Source organism: Pteropus vampyrus, unplaced genomic scaffold (assembly GCF_000151845.1).
Source record: "Pteropus vampyrus isolate Shadow unplaced genomic scaffold, Pvam_2.0 Scaffold96, whole genome shotgun sequence".
Taxonomy (NCBI): Eukaryota; Metazoa; Chordata; class Mammalia; order Chiroptera; family Pteropodidae; genus Pteropus; species Pteropus vampyrus.
Window position 1 is genome coordinate 4,854,127 of NW_011888877.1, and position 12,564 is coordinate 4,866,690.

At 38.9% G+C, this 12,564-nt stretch overlaps 1 protein-coding gene across 1 annotated transcript in view; it reads left to right on the top strand.

Annotated features, from left to right (window-relative positions):
- The window catches only part of ARMC3 (armadillo repeat containing 3), an 82,070-nt gene that overhangs the window by 61,284 nt on the left and 8,222 nt on the right, over window positions 1-12,564 (top strand). The window contains exons 12-17 of the mRNA XM_023533147.1: window positions 1,062-1,198; window positions 2,049-2,217; window positions 4,699-4,799; window positions 5,498-5,599; window positions 6,033-6,128; window positions 11,946-12,147. Of these exons, the coding sequence (XP_023388915.1) occupies window positions 1,062-1,198; window positions 2,049-2,217; window positions 4,699-4,799; window positions 5,498-5,599; window positions 6,033-6,128; window positions 11,946-12,147 (807 nt within the window). The remainder of the gene's footprint in view (window positions 1-1,061; window positions 1,199-2,048; window positions 2,218-4,698; window positions 4,800-5,497; window positions 5,600-6,032; window positions 6,129-11,945; window positions 12,148-12,564) is intronic.

A 12,564-nucleotide genomic window follows, 5' to 3' on the forward strand; every position in this document is an offset into this window, starting at 1 on the left:
AAATCTTTTTTTTTTTTTTGTGGTTGGAATAATTTTATGCATGAGTGACATCTATTAATAATATAATTAATGTAGTTCTGTCCAGTTCTCTTATTCTTTTCTTCTCTTTTTCACTTTTTGGAGAAACGCAGAGAAATGCGAGGATGACAGCAATGGGTCTCTTTCTAGGGAACTGCTTCGGTATTGCTTTGGCCACACAGCCGACTTGGTGGCAGTGTTCAGTGACACAGGTGGCACTTGCCTGCGTTGGTTCCTCTTACCCAGCCTAGGGGACTGTATTAGTTTCCTATCGTTGGCATAACGGATCACCACGACTTAATGATTGAAAACACTAGGAATTCACTATCTTGCATTTTGGGAGGTCAGAAATCTGAAAATGGGTCTCATGGGCTAAAATCGAGGTGTTGGCAGAGCTGTGTTCCTTGTGGAGATGTTACGGGAAAACCCACTTCCTGGCCCTTTCTAGCTTTTACCAGCACCTGCGTTCCTCGGCTGTGGTCCCTTCTCCCATCGCTCCAACTTCTGCTTCCTACCCACTCTTTTCTCTGCTCCTCACACCCTTGTCTTCCTTTCTAAAGACCCTCGTGATTACACTGGGCCCACCCGATAATCCAGGACGATCTCCCCATCTTGACTCCTTAACTTAATCACACCTGCAAAATTCCTTCCTGGAACAAAGATATCATCAGGGGACCATTCTTCTGTCTACCTCAGGGCCAAATAGACACTCAGCGTTGAGGATCCAAGTGAATAAACACAGGACATCCTACCTGTAGACAGCGAGAAGCTGGCTCGCTCCCCAGTCCTACCCTGTGCAAGATCACAGGGACCTCCCTCAATTACTTTACTGTGGCCTCTTATTAACTTTGAACAGAAAACTAGGCTCCCGTCTCTAAGTGTCTGCAATTGATTTCTCCCCTGACTTAAATAAATCTAAATACGTACACATCCTAAAATGTTTTTACATAGCTACAACCTTTAAACAATCAAATAATGATACATTTGTTAAAGCATAAGGTTTATATTCTCCTAATGCATAAAAGGTCGGTTTCTACTCTCAGTTAAGGAATTCAGGTGGATTGGAGCCCCTCGTCGAGCTCCTGCGCTCGAAGAACGATGAAGTTAGAAGACATGCCAGCTGGGCTGTGATGGTCTGTGCCGGCGATGAGCTGATGGCCACCGAATTGTGCAGGCTCGGGTGAGTGGAGCTGTCTCAAGTTTCTGGCTCCGATGAAGAGCAGAAGATGAAGAAGCACACGCTTTAGGACCAAGGAAGGTCAAGCAGTGTCTGCGCTCAGCCTCTCAGTCTGTGGAGTGCTCAGGGGGCTCCGCATGTCACAGCACAGGCCTGACCTGTGAAGGGGGTGCCTGGTGGAAGTGGGGTCCTCCTGCAGTCCTCCCCACCTCGGGGTCTCCCTCGTCACCTTTACGAAATCGTCTTCAACGTTCCCATTTCCATGTTTTCAGCTTGAGAAACGCATCTCTTTCATTTGCCTCTGCGATTGTAGCACAATCCTATCTGTCTCCCGACTGCCAAGGCTAAAATAAAATGGGTGCCTCACGACGACCATCTGTTTTTCTCCCTCCCCGACCCAAACTTTTTCATCACAATTACACACTTGGCCATCCTCGCCAGATCGGTCCTTACCAACAGCAGACGAGGTAGTTGCTTTTAGCATTTCAGCAGGTAGAGTTTTTTGGTACCACAAACAGTTTTACCCTACTTCTAGCCATTTTTATTCTTCGTAGATCTTGCCTAATTAGCTACAAAAGTTGGGGTCCAATGCTAATTTTGCTTTGAATGAAGAACTTTTTTTTTGGAAAGTGTCCTACTCAACGGTTTGAAGAGTTATCACAAGGCGTGTATGTTTTTAAGAAGGATTGATTTGTCTTTGTAACCCTGTCAGTGTTATTTTATCTAAAAAGACAGGATGCTTTAACTTTTCCATTTCAACCTTTCATTCAGGATCTTAGCTAGGTATATAAATGAGATCTTAATGTTGGATCGCGTATGTAAAGCAAATAATGCCTTTTACTTATATCAACAGGGCTTTAGATATCCTTGAGGAAATTAATCTATCAGTAAGTCGAAAAAATAAATTCAGTGAAGCAGCTTATAACAAATTACTCAACAACAACCTGTCTCTAAAATATAGCCAGACCGGCTATTTGTCATCAAGTAACATAATTGGTGATGGATTCTATGATTATGGTCGGGTAAGTGGGAGCACTAATTTATTTTTTTAATATATATGATAATAATTTTTCCTTTAATCACGATGCCATTACATTGCAATTTCATAACCACCTAACATAATTTATATTTTTTTAAAGACCAAAACTTGGAAATCAGAACTTCATCCTTAACTTTGTCTGACTATAAGATTTTGCGTTCGTGTATGCTTTTAACTAGAATCTGATTAGTTTTGCTTAAATCAGGTTGCTACGCTAGTTCAAGTTTCAGAGAAGACATGAAAGAAGCAGCATTTTTAGTTTTTGGAGTTCTCTTACTTCTAGAGCTCAGTGTTGATGATAAGGACAGAAGTATGAATTTTTCATTTTATTAATTCTAATCTAATTGAAATTAACCAAATTGTAATGCTGAATTTTTAAAAATGTAATGTAGAAGAATTCTTTTACTTGACTGCATTTTTGATTATGATATTTAAAACAATATATAGTGCAATTCAGTGTTAATATTGAGAGAACGGGAAGCTAAAAATTAGAATCTTGAAGACTTTTTGACATTGCTGCTTAAGCCAGCATTTTCTATTTCTTCTGGAAACCAAAAGCAATAAGAATGGGGGAAATTTTTAAACCCATAAATTCCATTTTAGGCCAAAACTAGGAAACAGATATTATCCGCAGATTTCAAAAAAAATTAAGAATTCCTAAAAGTCCCTGAGATCAGGCAGAACATATTCAGGAGAAAGAATGGGGACGGGGGTGGGAAGAAGCACAGGAGAGCTAGTTGTGGCAGATCCTAGAAAACACCACAAAAAATATACTTCCTAAGGTGATGGAAGAACTCAGAAATACAAAAGCCAGACACATGTGTTTACCAGGCCCATGCAGAATCTCAGAAACTGGGTGAGCAAGGCTGGCAGCGGAAGCCCTCTCGGACCAATTTGGTTCAAAGAAGCAGAGGAGATGGGGCCATAAAAAGAATCACACAGCTAAGCCATGTTTGCAGGAAACACTCTGTCATGGTTATGGAATTACAGGCATTTTGAATAATGAAAAACAGCTAGCCTAAAGCTTCATTTCAGCTCTTCCTTCTGCTTCCCCGGCCACCATTGCCACCATACCCTACAACACACACACACACACACACACACACACACACACACACACACCCCCCACGGAGAAATCACTGCTCTGAGAAGCCCATCTCATTCAATGACAGATCATTTAAAAAGGACTGGCACAACGTCAGTACAAAGACGTTTTCAGAAAAATGAGAGAAAGAGCAGAAAAAAACAACAGAGAACGCGTGAGAAAAATGTTGCCATGGATCAGAAAACTAAGATAAAATGTATTTATTCATGAGTTTTTTTAAAAGTTCAAGAGACAGTATCCTTTATAAAGGAGAATTCTCTGATTCATTCATTCTAATATTGTAGATTTCGAATATGTCAGTGAACGAGAGAAGGATCTCTCCTGTGACACCACTGGGAAAAGACAGACAATAAACATCACAATTAAATAAATTATGTCACGTGATTGAAATGATAAGAGCTATGGGGCGGGGGGAAGCAGAGCAGAGCTAAGGGGCTCTGTCGTGCCGGGGAGAACTGGGGTCGATGGTTGTAATTTTCGAAATTGTGGTCAGGGAGGCTTCACTGAGAGGTCACACCTGATCAAAAGTATGGAAAAGGTGCAGGGGACTTAGCTAAGGAGACATCTGGGGGAAAGCTCTCTAGGCAGAGGAATCGAGCTCTAGGGTATAAACATGCTTTGTGTGTTTAAGAAACAGCAAAGTCCGTGTCTGTCGCTGGAGCTGAGTGAACCAAGGGGCAGAGTAGTGGAGACTAAATCAGAGAGGCAAAGAGAGACTAGATGGTGTAAGTTCGGGAGACCACTGGAAGGATTTCGGCCTTGACTCTGAATGATGTGGGAAACCGTGGCAGGGTCTGGGCAGGAGAACGACATGCTCTGTCTCATCTTAAAAGGATCATGAAATGTATCTTAGATAAAAGAGGAATCTAACTATAATATGGTTGGGAAAAGAGTTCAGAAAGTATTGTGGTCTAATCTTGAGCAGGCTGGTAAAATTGCTAGTATAGGGCTTCATCTAGCTTATTTTCACATATCCTCACAACATTTTTAGCAATCTGTTTAGTAATTAGTTACTCTTACAGACAGTAAGTTCTCCCTTACGTATATAGATAGATTTGTAAACTCAAATGCTTTCAGGGGCCGCAGTGATAATGATGGTGTGAAACACCTGAGTATAAAGCAATAGAGATTGTGGGGAATGGGAGGGTTATATCCTACCCAAAGGCAAGATATCCACAAGTTCCAAGTTCCTATTTCTACTTGTGAGTATGTGTGTGTGTGTGTGTGTGTGTGTGTGTGTGTGTGTGTGTGTGTGTGAAATTAGACACCTCAAACAGTTGAGAACATGTCCTATCAGTACTTGTATTAAAAAATATAACCCACACAGGCATTACTTTTCAATCTTTAAATTATCTGCAGATAAATCCTGGCACCAAACTTTTGCCTTTGAAGGATCTCTGCTTACAAGAACCGAACGATCTCCGAGCCATACTCCTAGTTAATAGCAAATCTTCTGATATGTGAGTCTTTGGAGTTGGGGCAGGGTGCAGGGAAGCGCAGATTTTTTTCTGTTTGTCCGTCATCATGTGACTACGTAAAGATTCCCAGTATGATATCTCTCTTTTTCCCTCTATATCTTAGCATCACCATGAAAATAAACACTTGTCCATAAACTGACATAGTAAAGACCATGGAATAACCACCATCGTGGTTTCTCCCTTGACTCCATGTTATCAGTCAACTCCACGTGCATTTCAGCAGTCAGGGCATGAAGTGTAACATGAAGTGTGACTGAAGACAGTATAAGCAGATAGGAGCGAAGCAAGACGAATTATGTTTACAGCTCTCCAGGACTATATGCAAATATACAGCTACTTCCCAGTGTTTTTTTATATAATAAGAAGTAAATAGTAGAGGTGAAAATTGAAGCTTCAACATTCTTCCTTAAAATGGCCACACATATCTATACATGTATATGATACATTTTACGTAACCGATTTTTAAAAAATATCTCCTATTTAAGCTCATAAAAAGCATTTTAGTATTCTTTTTGCCTTATCTTAACAACTCCTTTATGCTTTTAACTTGATATGTCACTGTTAAAAGTCAGCTCCAAATATGATTTTCAGGGAAAAAAAATCTGTTTTGTAAGACAAAGCTGATATTGACACGTAAATTGTTTTAGTTTGTCCATAATTTCAAGTATGTGACATTTTAGTTCTCCACCTCCGTCTACGGAAGATAAGTCCTCAGACATTGGTTATGGGCGAAGCATTTCTTCTTCTTCTTCTTTAAGAAGAGCAAGTAAAGAAAAGACCAGGTAAAAAGAAAAGATCTTTTATCTATACTCAAATAATTTCCCCCTTAATTTGGGAGTAAAAAAAAATTAGATTTTAGTTTTAAGTAACTTAATTCTTATTATAGTAGTATAATTTTATAATTGTGGAAAAGATTTCTGGAAAGGGAGCCAGGAAACCTGGTTTGACATTCTGTCTGCTGTGAACCTACAGTGAGATCTTGAGCACATGACTTGGTGTCTGTGAGCAAGCTTAGTTTTTTTTTAATATGTAAATGGAATTATGCCTGGGCTTTGCTTCATAATGGTGAAAGGAATCAAACATATAAAGGAAGTGAAAATGCCTTATAAATTATAAAATGCCTTTTTTGCAAATGTAATGTATTGCTATTTTCCATATGATTTAAATTGGTTGTGGTTTTTTTCAAATGACAAGAAAAAATAGTTATCATTTTAGTGCTGGAGTTGGATCTCCCACAGAAGAGAAATCAGAACCCACTTCTGGACGAAATACTGCTCTTAGCAAGAGCGCCACTAAAGAGAAAGGATTAAGGTAGGGACTACGGTATTTATTCTTCTAATTGTAATCAGGTCAAGTCTTAGTTACCCGACAAACTTGGTGAAAGGGAGGGGTGGCTTTTAAAATAGGACACTTTCCTTAGAAAATGAGCATGTTGAACTAGGAAGGACTCATGAAATGTACTTAAAATTAACTTGATTTCTGTCTCTCGCTGTCTCTCGAACTTACCCAGAAGGAATTTCTTCTGCCTCTGGGCGTGCACACAGTCACTTCGATAACTAGAAAGCCCTACAGTCACTTTAATTCAAAGATGACAATGGGAAACAGGTTTCCCATCAGTCATTGAAAAGTCCGACCCTGTTTAGTAATCATCCTAAAATGAACTTTTCTGTCCCTCCGCTAGTGGCTGCCTTTGCAGATGGTGACGCAGGCTGGAGTGTAGTCTTCCCCCCTGTCCCTGCCTTGTGCTGTCACACCCCCCTCCCCATCTTGCTCATGGAAACCCTGGGCCCTTTGGGGAGCTCCGAGAGGGAGGTCGGTGAGATGGGGCCACGTTCTTACTTGATTGGAACGATTATAACATGGCTTCGTGCTTTTTAGACCTGGCATACTTTAAATATACCTTCTACCTGTTTACATATTTTTAAACATAGTATTTCTCTCGTGAGCACTTGCTTGGATTCTTCCAAAGATCATTTGGATCTCCTGCCACACGCCACGACCCTTTAATTACTGTTGACTTCAGCCCTTCGGAACCTCGGTGGTCTTGGGGACCACTTGGCACGTGTATCAAGCACCTACTTTCCATACTGAGACTGTGCCGGGAGGTCTGCTGAGCTGTGTGGGCAGTGGTTTGTTCTCCTCCGACCTCAGAGCTGTTTATTTTCGATTTCGGACTTTATTTTCTATTGTCAGTCTCGGTTGCTCATTATTCTGCTGTCATCTGCTGCTATTGTGCCAGCCCTGACACTCTGCGCCCTTCCCCGCCTCCCCTTCCTTTCCCTCCTCACCCTTTCCCTTCTCCTCCTCACGTGGCTTCTCTGTGCTTCCCCTCTCCTAGACTCAGAACTCCTCGAGGACAAGAACACATTCCGATTGGAATAGTTTCTCTTTTCACCCGCAGTATTTAGCACGGTGCTTGCTTGACATACATAGGCAATCGCATTTATTCAAGAGAATCGAAATCTGGACTTTTGCAGGAAATGGTTATTTTGGACAAGGTCCACACTTATATGTTGTGTGTCCTCAGCAAATAGGTTACCTTCTCTTTGCTTGAGTTCCCGCATCTGTAAAATGGAAAATACAAGTACTTACTGAGCATCTACCAAGTTCCAGGGATTGGTCCAGTGTTGGTGCTATAGCAGTGAACAAAAACTTCTGCTCTCGTAGAACCCGAGAGGAGACAGACAACAAACAAAATAAACAACACGTACACACATGCTATGTACCCTCTTAAGCCCAGAATAAATTGTAGCTCCTCTTTGTACAATATCCCCTACTCATCCTTTTGGAATTGATGGGGCAGAATAGGACACCCAATGGAATAGATTTCTTTCGACATTGTACTCCTCGAATTTCTTATTTTTATCACTCACGTGGAATTTACTGAATACTACCTGGTATTGATTGTTTTTCACATACCAAAATCTTCCCTCCTAAATTGAAATTCCAAGTGGGTTGGATTGACGACTTATATTTCTTCCTCCAGCTTTGCCCTATAATTTATATATTCAAATAGTTGATGGTATCAAAAAGGAGCAGGCACATAAACTTTGAAAATGTCAATACGCAATTTGGGGCCAGACAAATCTCTCTATCTGCTTGCCTACCTACCTACTCATTCTCCTATGAATGTAGGAAATATCCCTATTGTTTTGAATTCACACAGTAAATCTCTGTTTTCTGAGCTAGTTTTGCTAAAGTCTCTGCAAGAAAGATAAAAGCTCTGCTATCATTAACTATAAATTGATGTTCCTTCTGAGGATTAATTTTACGGGAGTGAATTTTGTAATTTCTAAGTGCTCGTTTCCATATTTGTTTAGAAATGAAATTCATGTACTTACATGAGGCCCTTATTCACACAACTTGGCAGCTTTCATGGGAAAGAAGTCCAAATGAAATACTTCTATTTATAGCAGCAGGAAACGACAGTTCAGGAGTTCCAGTAAATTATCTTTCTTTAATCGCTCAGTAAGATTGTCTTCCCTGATGTGCTTAGCCCAGTGCACTGGATGACATCTTCCGCATGCCAAATGATTCTTCCTACTTCAGGCAGCACATGCACTGTACTGAGAAATACACCTGCTTTGTTTTATAGGTGGCACTGTGCAATCAAGGGTTAGGGTCAAGGTCTCTAACCCTGTGAAGTTACCCTGTAAATTCAGAAAACGGGTAAACCCATCTACGCTTTCTGCCATTCCAGTGGACCATCCTACTGTCGGTTTCTAATTTACAAAATTCTTACTATGTATGTGACTATGTTCCATTTATTCGTCTTACAAAAAAAGAAAGGGGTTAAGATGATAGAGCTGGGAAACAGTAATTTTTGCTTAGAGATGTTTAGATTTGATTGTATCGTAGATTGACACAATCCAATGATTTTATTCAGGTTCCTCCAGTTTTACTTCTGCATGTGTGCGAGTGTTTGGTTCCATACAATTTTATCATATCTGTAGGTTCGTGTATCTATGACTACAATTAAGATAATGAACAATTCTGTCACCACGAGTATCCTGCATGTCTGTTCGCCCCAGCACCATTTGTAGAAAAGGCTGTGCTTCTTCCATTGAACTGCTTTGGCACCTTTGTCCAAAATCAGTTGAGCATATTAGTGGGTCACTTTCTGGGTCCTCTGCTCTGTCGCATTAATCTGTGTGTCTGTCTCTCCACCAGTATCGCTCTGTCTGGATGACGGTAGCTATATAGTAAGTCTTGATATCAACTAGAATGATTCTTCCCACTATATTTTTCTTTGTCAAGATTGATTTAACTATTCTAGGGCCTGCGCCTTTCCATATAAATTTTAGAATAAGAAATTTTTATGTCTACAAAAATCTCCTCTAAGCTTTCGATAGGAGTTACATGAAATCTAAGTATCATTTTGAGGAGAATAGACATCTTTAATATGTCGCATCTTAAATTTGTGAACATAGTATGTCTCATCATTTATTTAGAATTTCTTTGATTGCTTTCAACAGCATTTTTAATATGCATCATGCAGATCCTTTATATATTTTGTAAAGTTTATACCCAAGCATTTAATTTTCTTGGAGCAATTGTAAGTGCTCCAAAACTTTTTTGGTTTCTTCATGTTTGTTGTTACTATATAGAAACACAATTGATTTTTGTGTGTTGATATTATATCTTGAAACCTTGATGAACTCACTTGTTAGTTCTAGGAGATTTTTTTAAATAGATTCCTTGGGATTTTCTACATAGACAATTGCATCATCTGTTCTGTCTTTAATTATCAATAGTTTGATTTTGATGTGACTGGGAATGGAATTCTTTGGGTTTACTTTATTGACATTTACTAAAATTCTTGACTATATAGATTTAAGTCTTTAACCAAATTAAGGAAGCCATCTGAGCCCTAATTTATTCATTATTTTTTTCTTTAGATCATCCTTTCTCCTCTTCTTCTGGGACTTTGATGACAACAATATTAAATCTTTTTTTTTAATTACACCACAAGTCCTTGAGACTGTCAATTGCTTCTTCAATCTTTTGTTCTTTGTGTTGTTCAGATTGGATAGTTTTTTTGATCTATCTTCAAGATCATGGATTCTTTCCTCTGTTATCTCCATTCTGCTATTAAACCAATTCAGGGAGTTGTGTTTTTCTTCTGTTTTGGTTACTGTATTTTTAGCTTCGAAATTCTATTTTTCTATCTTATATTTCTTTCTGAGACTTTCCAACTCTATTCATTTCAAGAGTGTTTAACCTGACTTGTCGGAACATTATACATCTGTGTCATCTTGGCATCAGTGTCTACAGTCCTTTCCCATACGAGGTGAGATTTTCCTGGTTCTTTGTCTGCTGAATAAGTAGATTGTAATATCATATTTTAAGTCCTACAGTTCTTATTTATATGTCTTACGTATATTCAAAAAGGAATGTTCCTGTGCGTGCGTGTGTGTGTTCTAGCAAGTAATTGACCCAGCTGCTTTCAATCTTCAAATTCCAACCAGTGTTCTGTGGGTTGTCATTCCACCGTCAGTCCTGTTCTTAAAGGCTTTGCAGCTCTGTTTGCATCATTCCTGCATGTGTGCCAACCAGTGTCCAGTTTGGCACTTAGGTGGTGTTCTAGTCCGTAGTTCCATCCTCAAAGTCAATGCATGTGCTGTTTAGAGTTAGAACCGTGTACACACAGCTTGGGAGTAAGCTTAGGAATTCGTAAACAAATTTATAGGGTTGCTTTCCTGAGCTCTTTTCTCTATATATTCTCCCTTGTCTTTTCTGGTTCCTTGGGGCTTCCCTTTTGGTCCTCAAACCAAAAACTTTATTTACCCCTGCCCTGATACACCTTTGCCATGACTGCATCCATATCTACAGCCAAACAACAGGAGGACTGAGTGGGTATAAGGCAGTTTTAGGCTCCTAAGGACCCCACTGTCACCACTGTCCTAGTATTCCTTAAGTGCTGGGGCACAAGAGAATGGAGGAAATTAAGAAAAAAAAAAGGGAGGGTGCTTTTCTCCACTTTCTCTTTCCTGTGGGCTTCTCCTTCTTCTTAAGCTTTTTCTGTCTGCACTGATGCCCACTTCCAGATTTGGAGCTATGTTTGGTTCAGCTTGGAAGAACAGTAGATGAAAATAAAAAGTTAAACTCAACAACAGTTTAGTAGTAATTCAATGTCTTCTCTGATCTTCCTGCTACTAATTACTTTTCAGAGTCTTCAAATAGCTGTTGCATGCATCCTGTCCAGGTTTTGTTATTGTATTCAGTGGCAGAGACAGGGTAAAGTGTCCTTACTCTATGTTACCTAGAAAGAGAACCCATGCCATTATTTTTGTTCAACTCATTAATTAATGAGAGAATCAGTAAGAGGTTAATACTGGTTCAGAGAACATTTGAGAAGCTAGGTGTTTTATTAAGGAATGTTAGGAAAAGATTGCAAAGTTACATGAAAAAAAAAAAAAAAACCCGTAGCTTCTAGGAGTATTTATTCTACTGGACAGAAATAATTTGTGTCTCTACTAAACAAAAATCTGTAAGTTAACTAGTAAGTTCGTTAAGTCTGGAACTTTTAATTAATACTGTCTTTTAATGAAACTGTATCTTTACTGTTTACTAAGTGCATTCCATTTTTGCTAAGTACAGAACTAAGTACATGTCCCTAGATAAACTTTCATTGAATCTGTGTCCCTTTATGACATAGAAAGTTCATGCCATCCTTATTTTGTTTTGCTTCTTTTCCACGTTTTGGATAATTTTTCTTAAAAATTGCGATCCACATTCTTCCTGCAAAAGGTCCCAACTCCAAAAGGAAGCAAGGAGTGATACAAGAATTGCACAGATTCCCTGAGAAGGCAACTTATTTTTTTCCAATTTAATAAAATTTATTACATACCTACAATGTGCCAGACATCTTGCTAAACAATTGTGCAGAAGACCAATATGTGATTTTTATAACATATATCAATTATGTAGTGTTCTCTTGAAAATTAATTTCTCCTGAAAACAATGATGACTCTAAAACTGTCATTGTTGTTGAAAATTTGAAAACTACATATGATATGGTTGTTGAGGCATACGCACTGTATTTCCGGGATACTCTTCAGATTAACTCAGAGAACGGTTAGTGCCTATTTATTCTGTGATTTTGATTACTGCTCTTTACTCTTACAGGAAAGGCAGAGGGAAAAAAGAAGAGGAAAAAGTGAAGGAGGAGGAAGAGCTTATGACAGTACCAAAATGGGCTGGAGAAGGAAGCCCTGAGAAAGAATGGTACCCTCCCTTTGATCCTGACTTCTGTGTTTATGTGTATGAAGTGACCAAGTCATTACTGCCCATAAACAGTATAAAGGAACAGATCGAAGCTCTTGCAAAGTAAGTTGTCTGTATGTGTGTGTGTGTGTGTGTGTACATTTTCAATTTCTGAAAAATAGTTTTTATTTTAGTGGTTTACATTTCCTAGCCAATTTTCAGATAAGTACACTATAATAACACTGAACTCTATAGCTCCCTGCCTCTGACTCTGAAGCAGAAACACAAAGAATTGAAAAAATTCTTAATTTCTATTTTAAATCATATTTCTGCCAAGAATCAGAACTAAGAGCTAGAAATTGCCTAATGAAAAATGCCTATGTATATACCAACTATGCTAAAAAAAAAAAATTATTAAATAAATTAAAAAAGAAAAAGAGGCAAAAAAATTGCCTATGTCATTTTCTCCAGCTAAAGCGTGAAAAGCATCTTTCAATGTGATCCTGAAGAAGTTATAAATGATGGGAAGTTTTAAAAATTA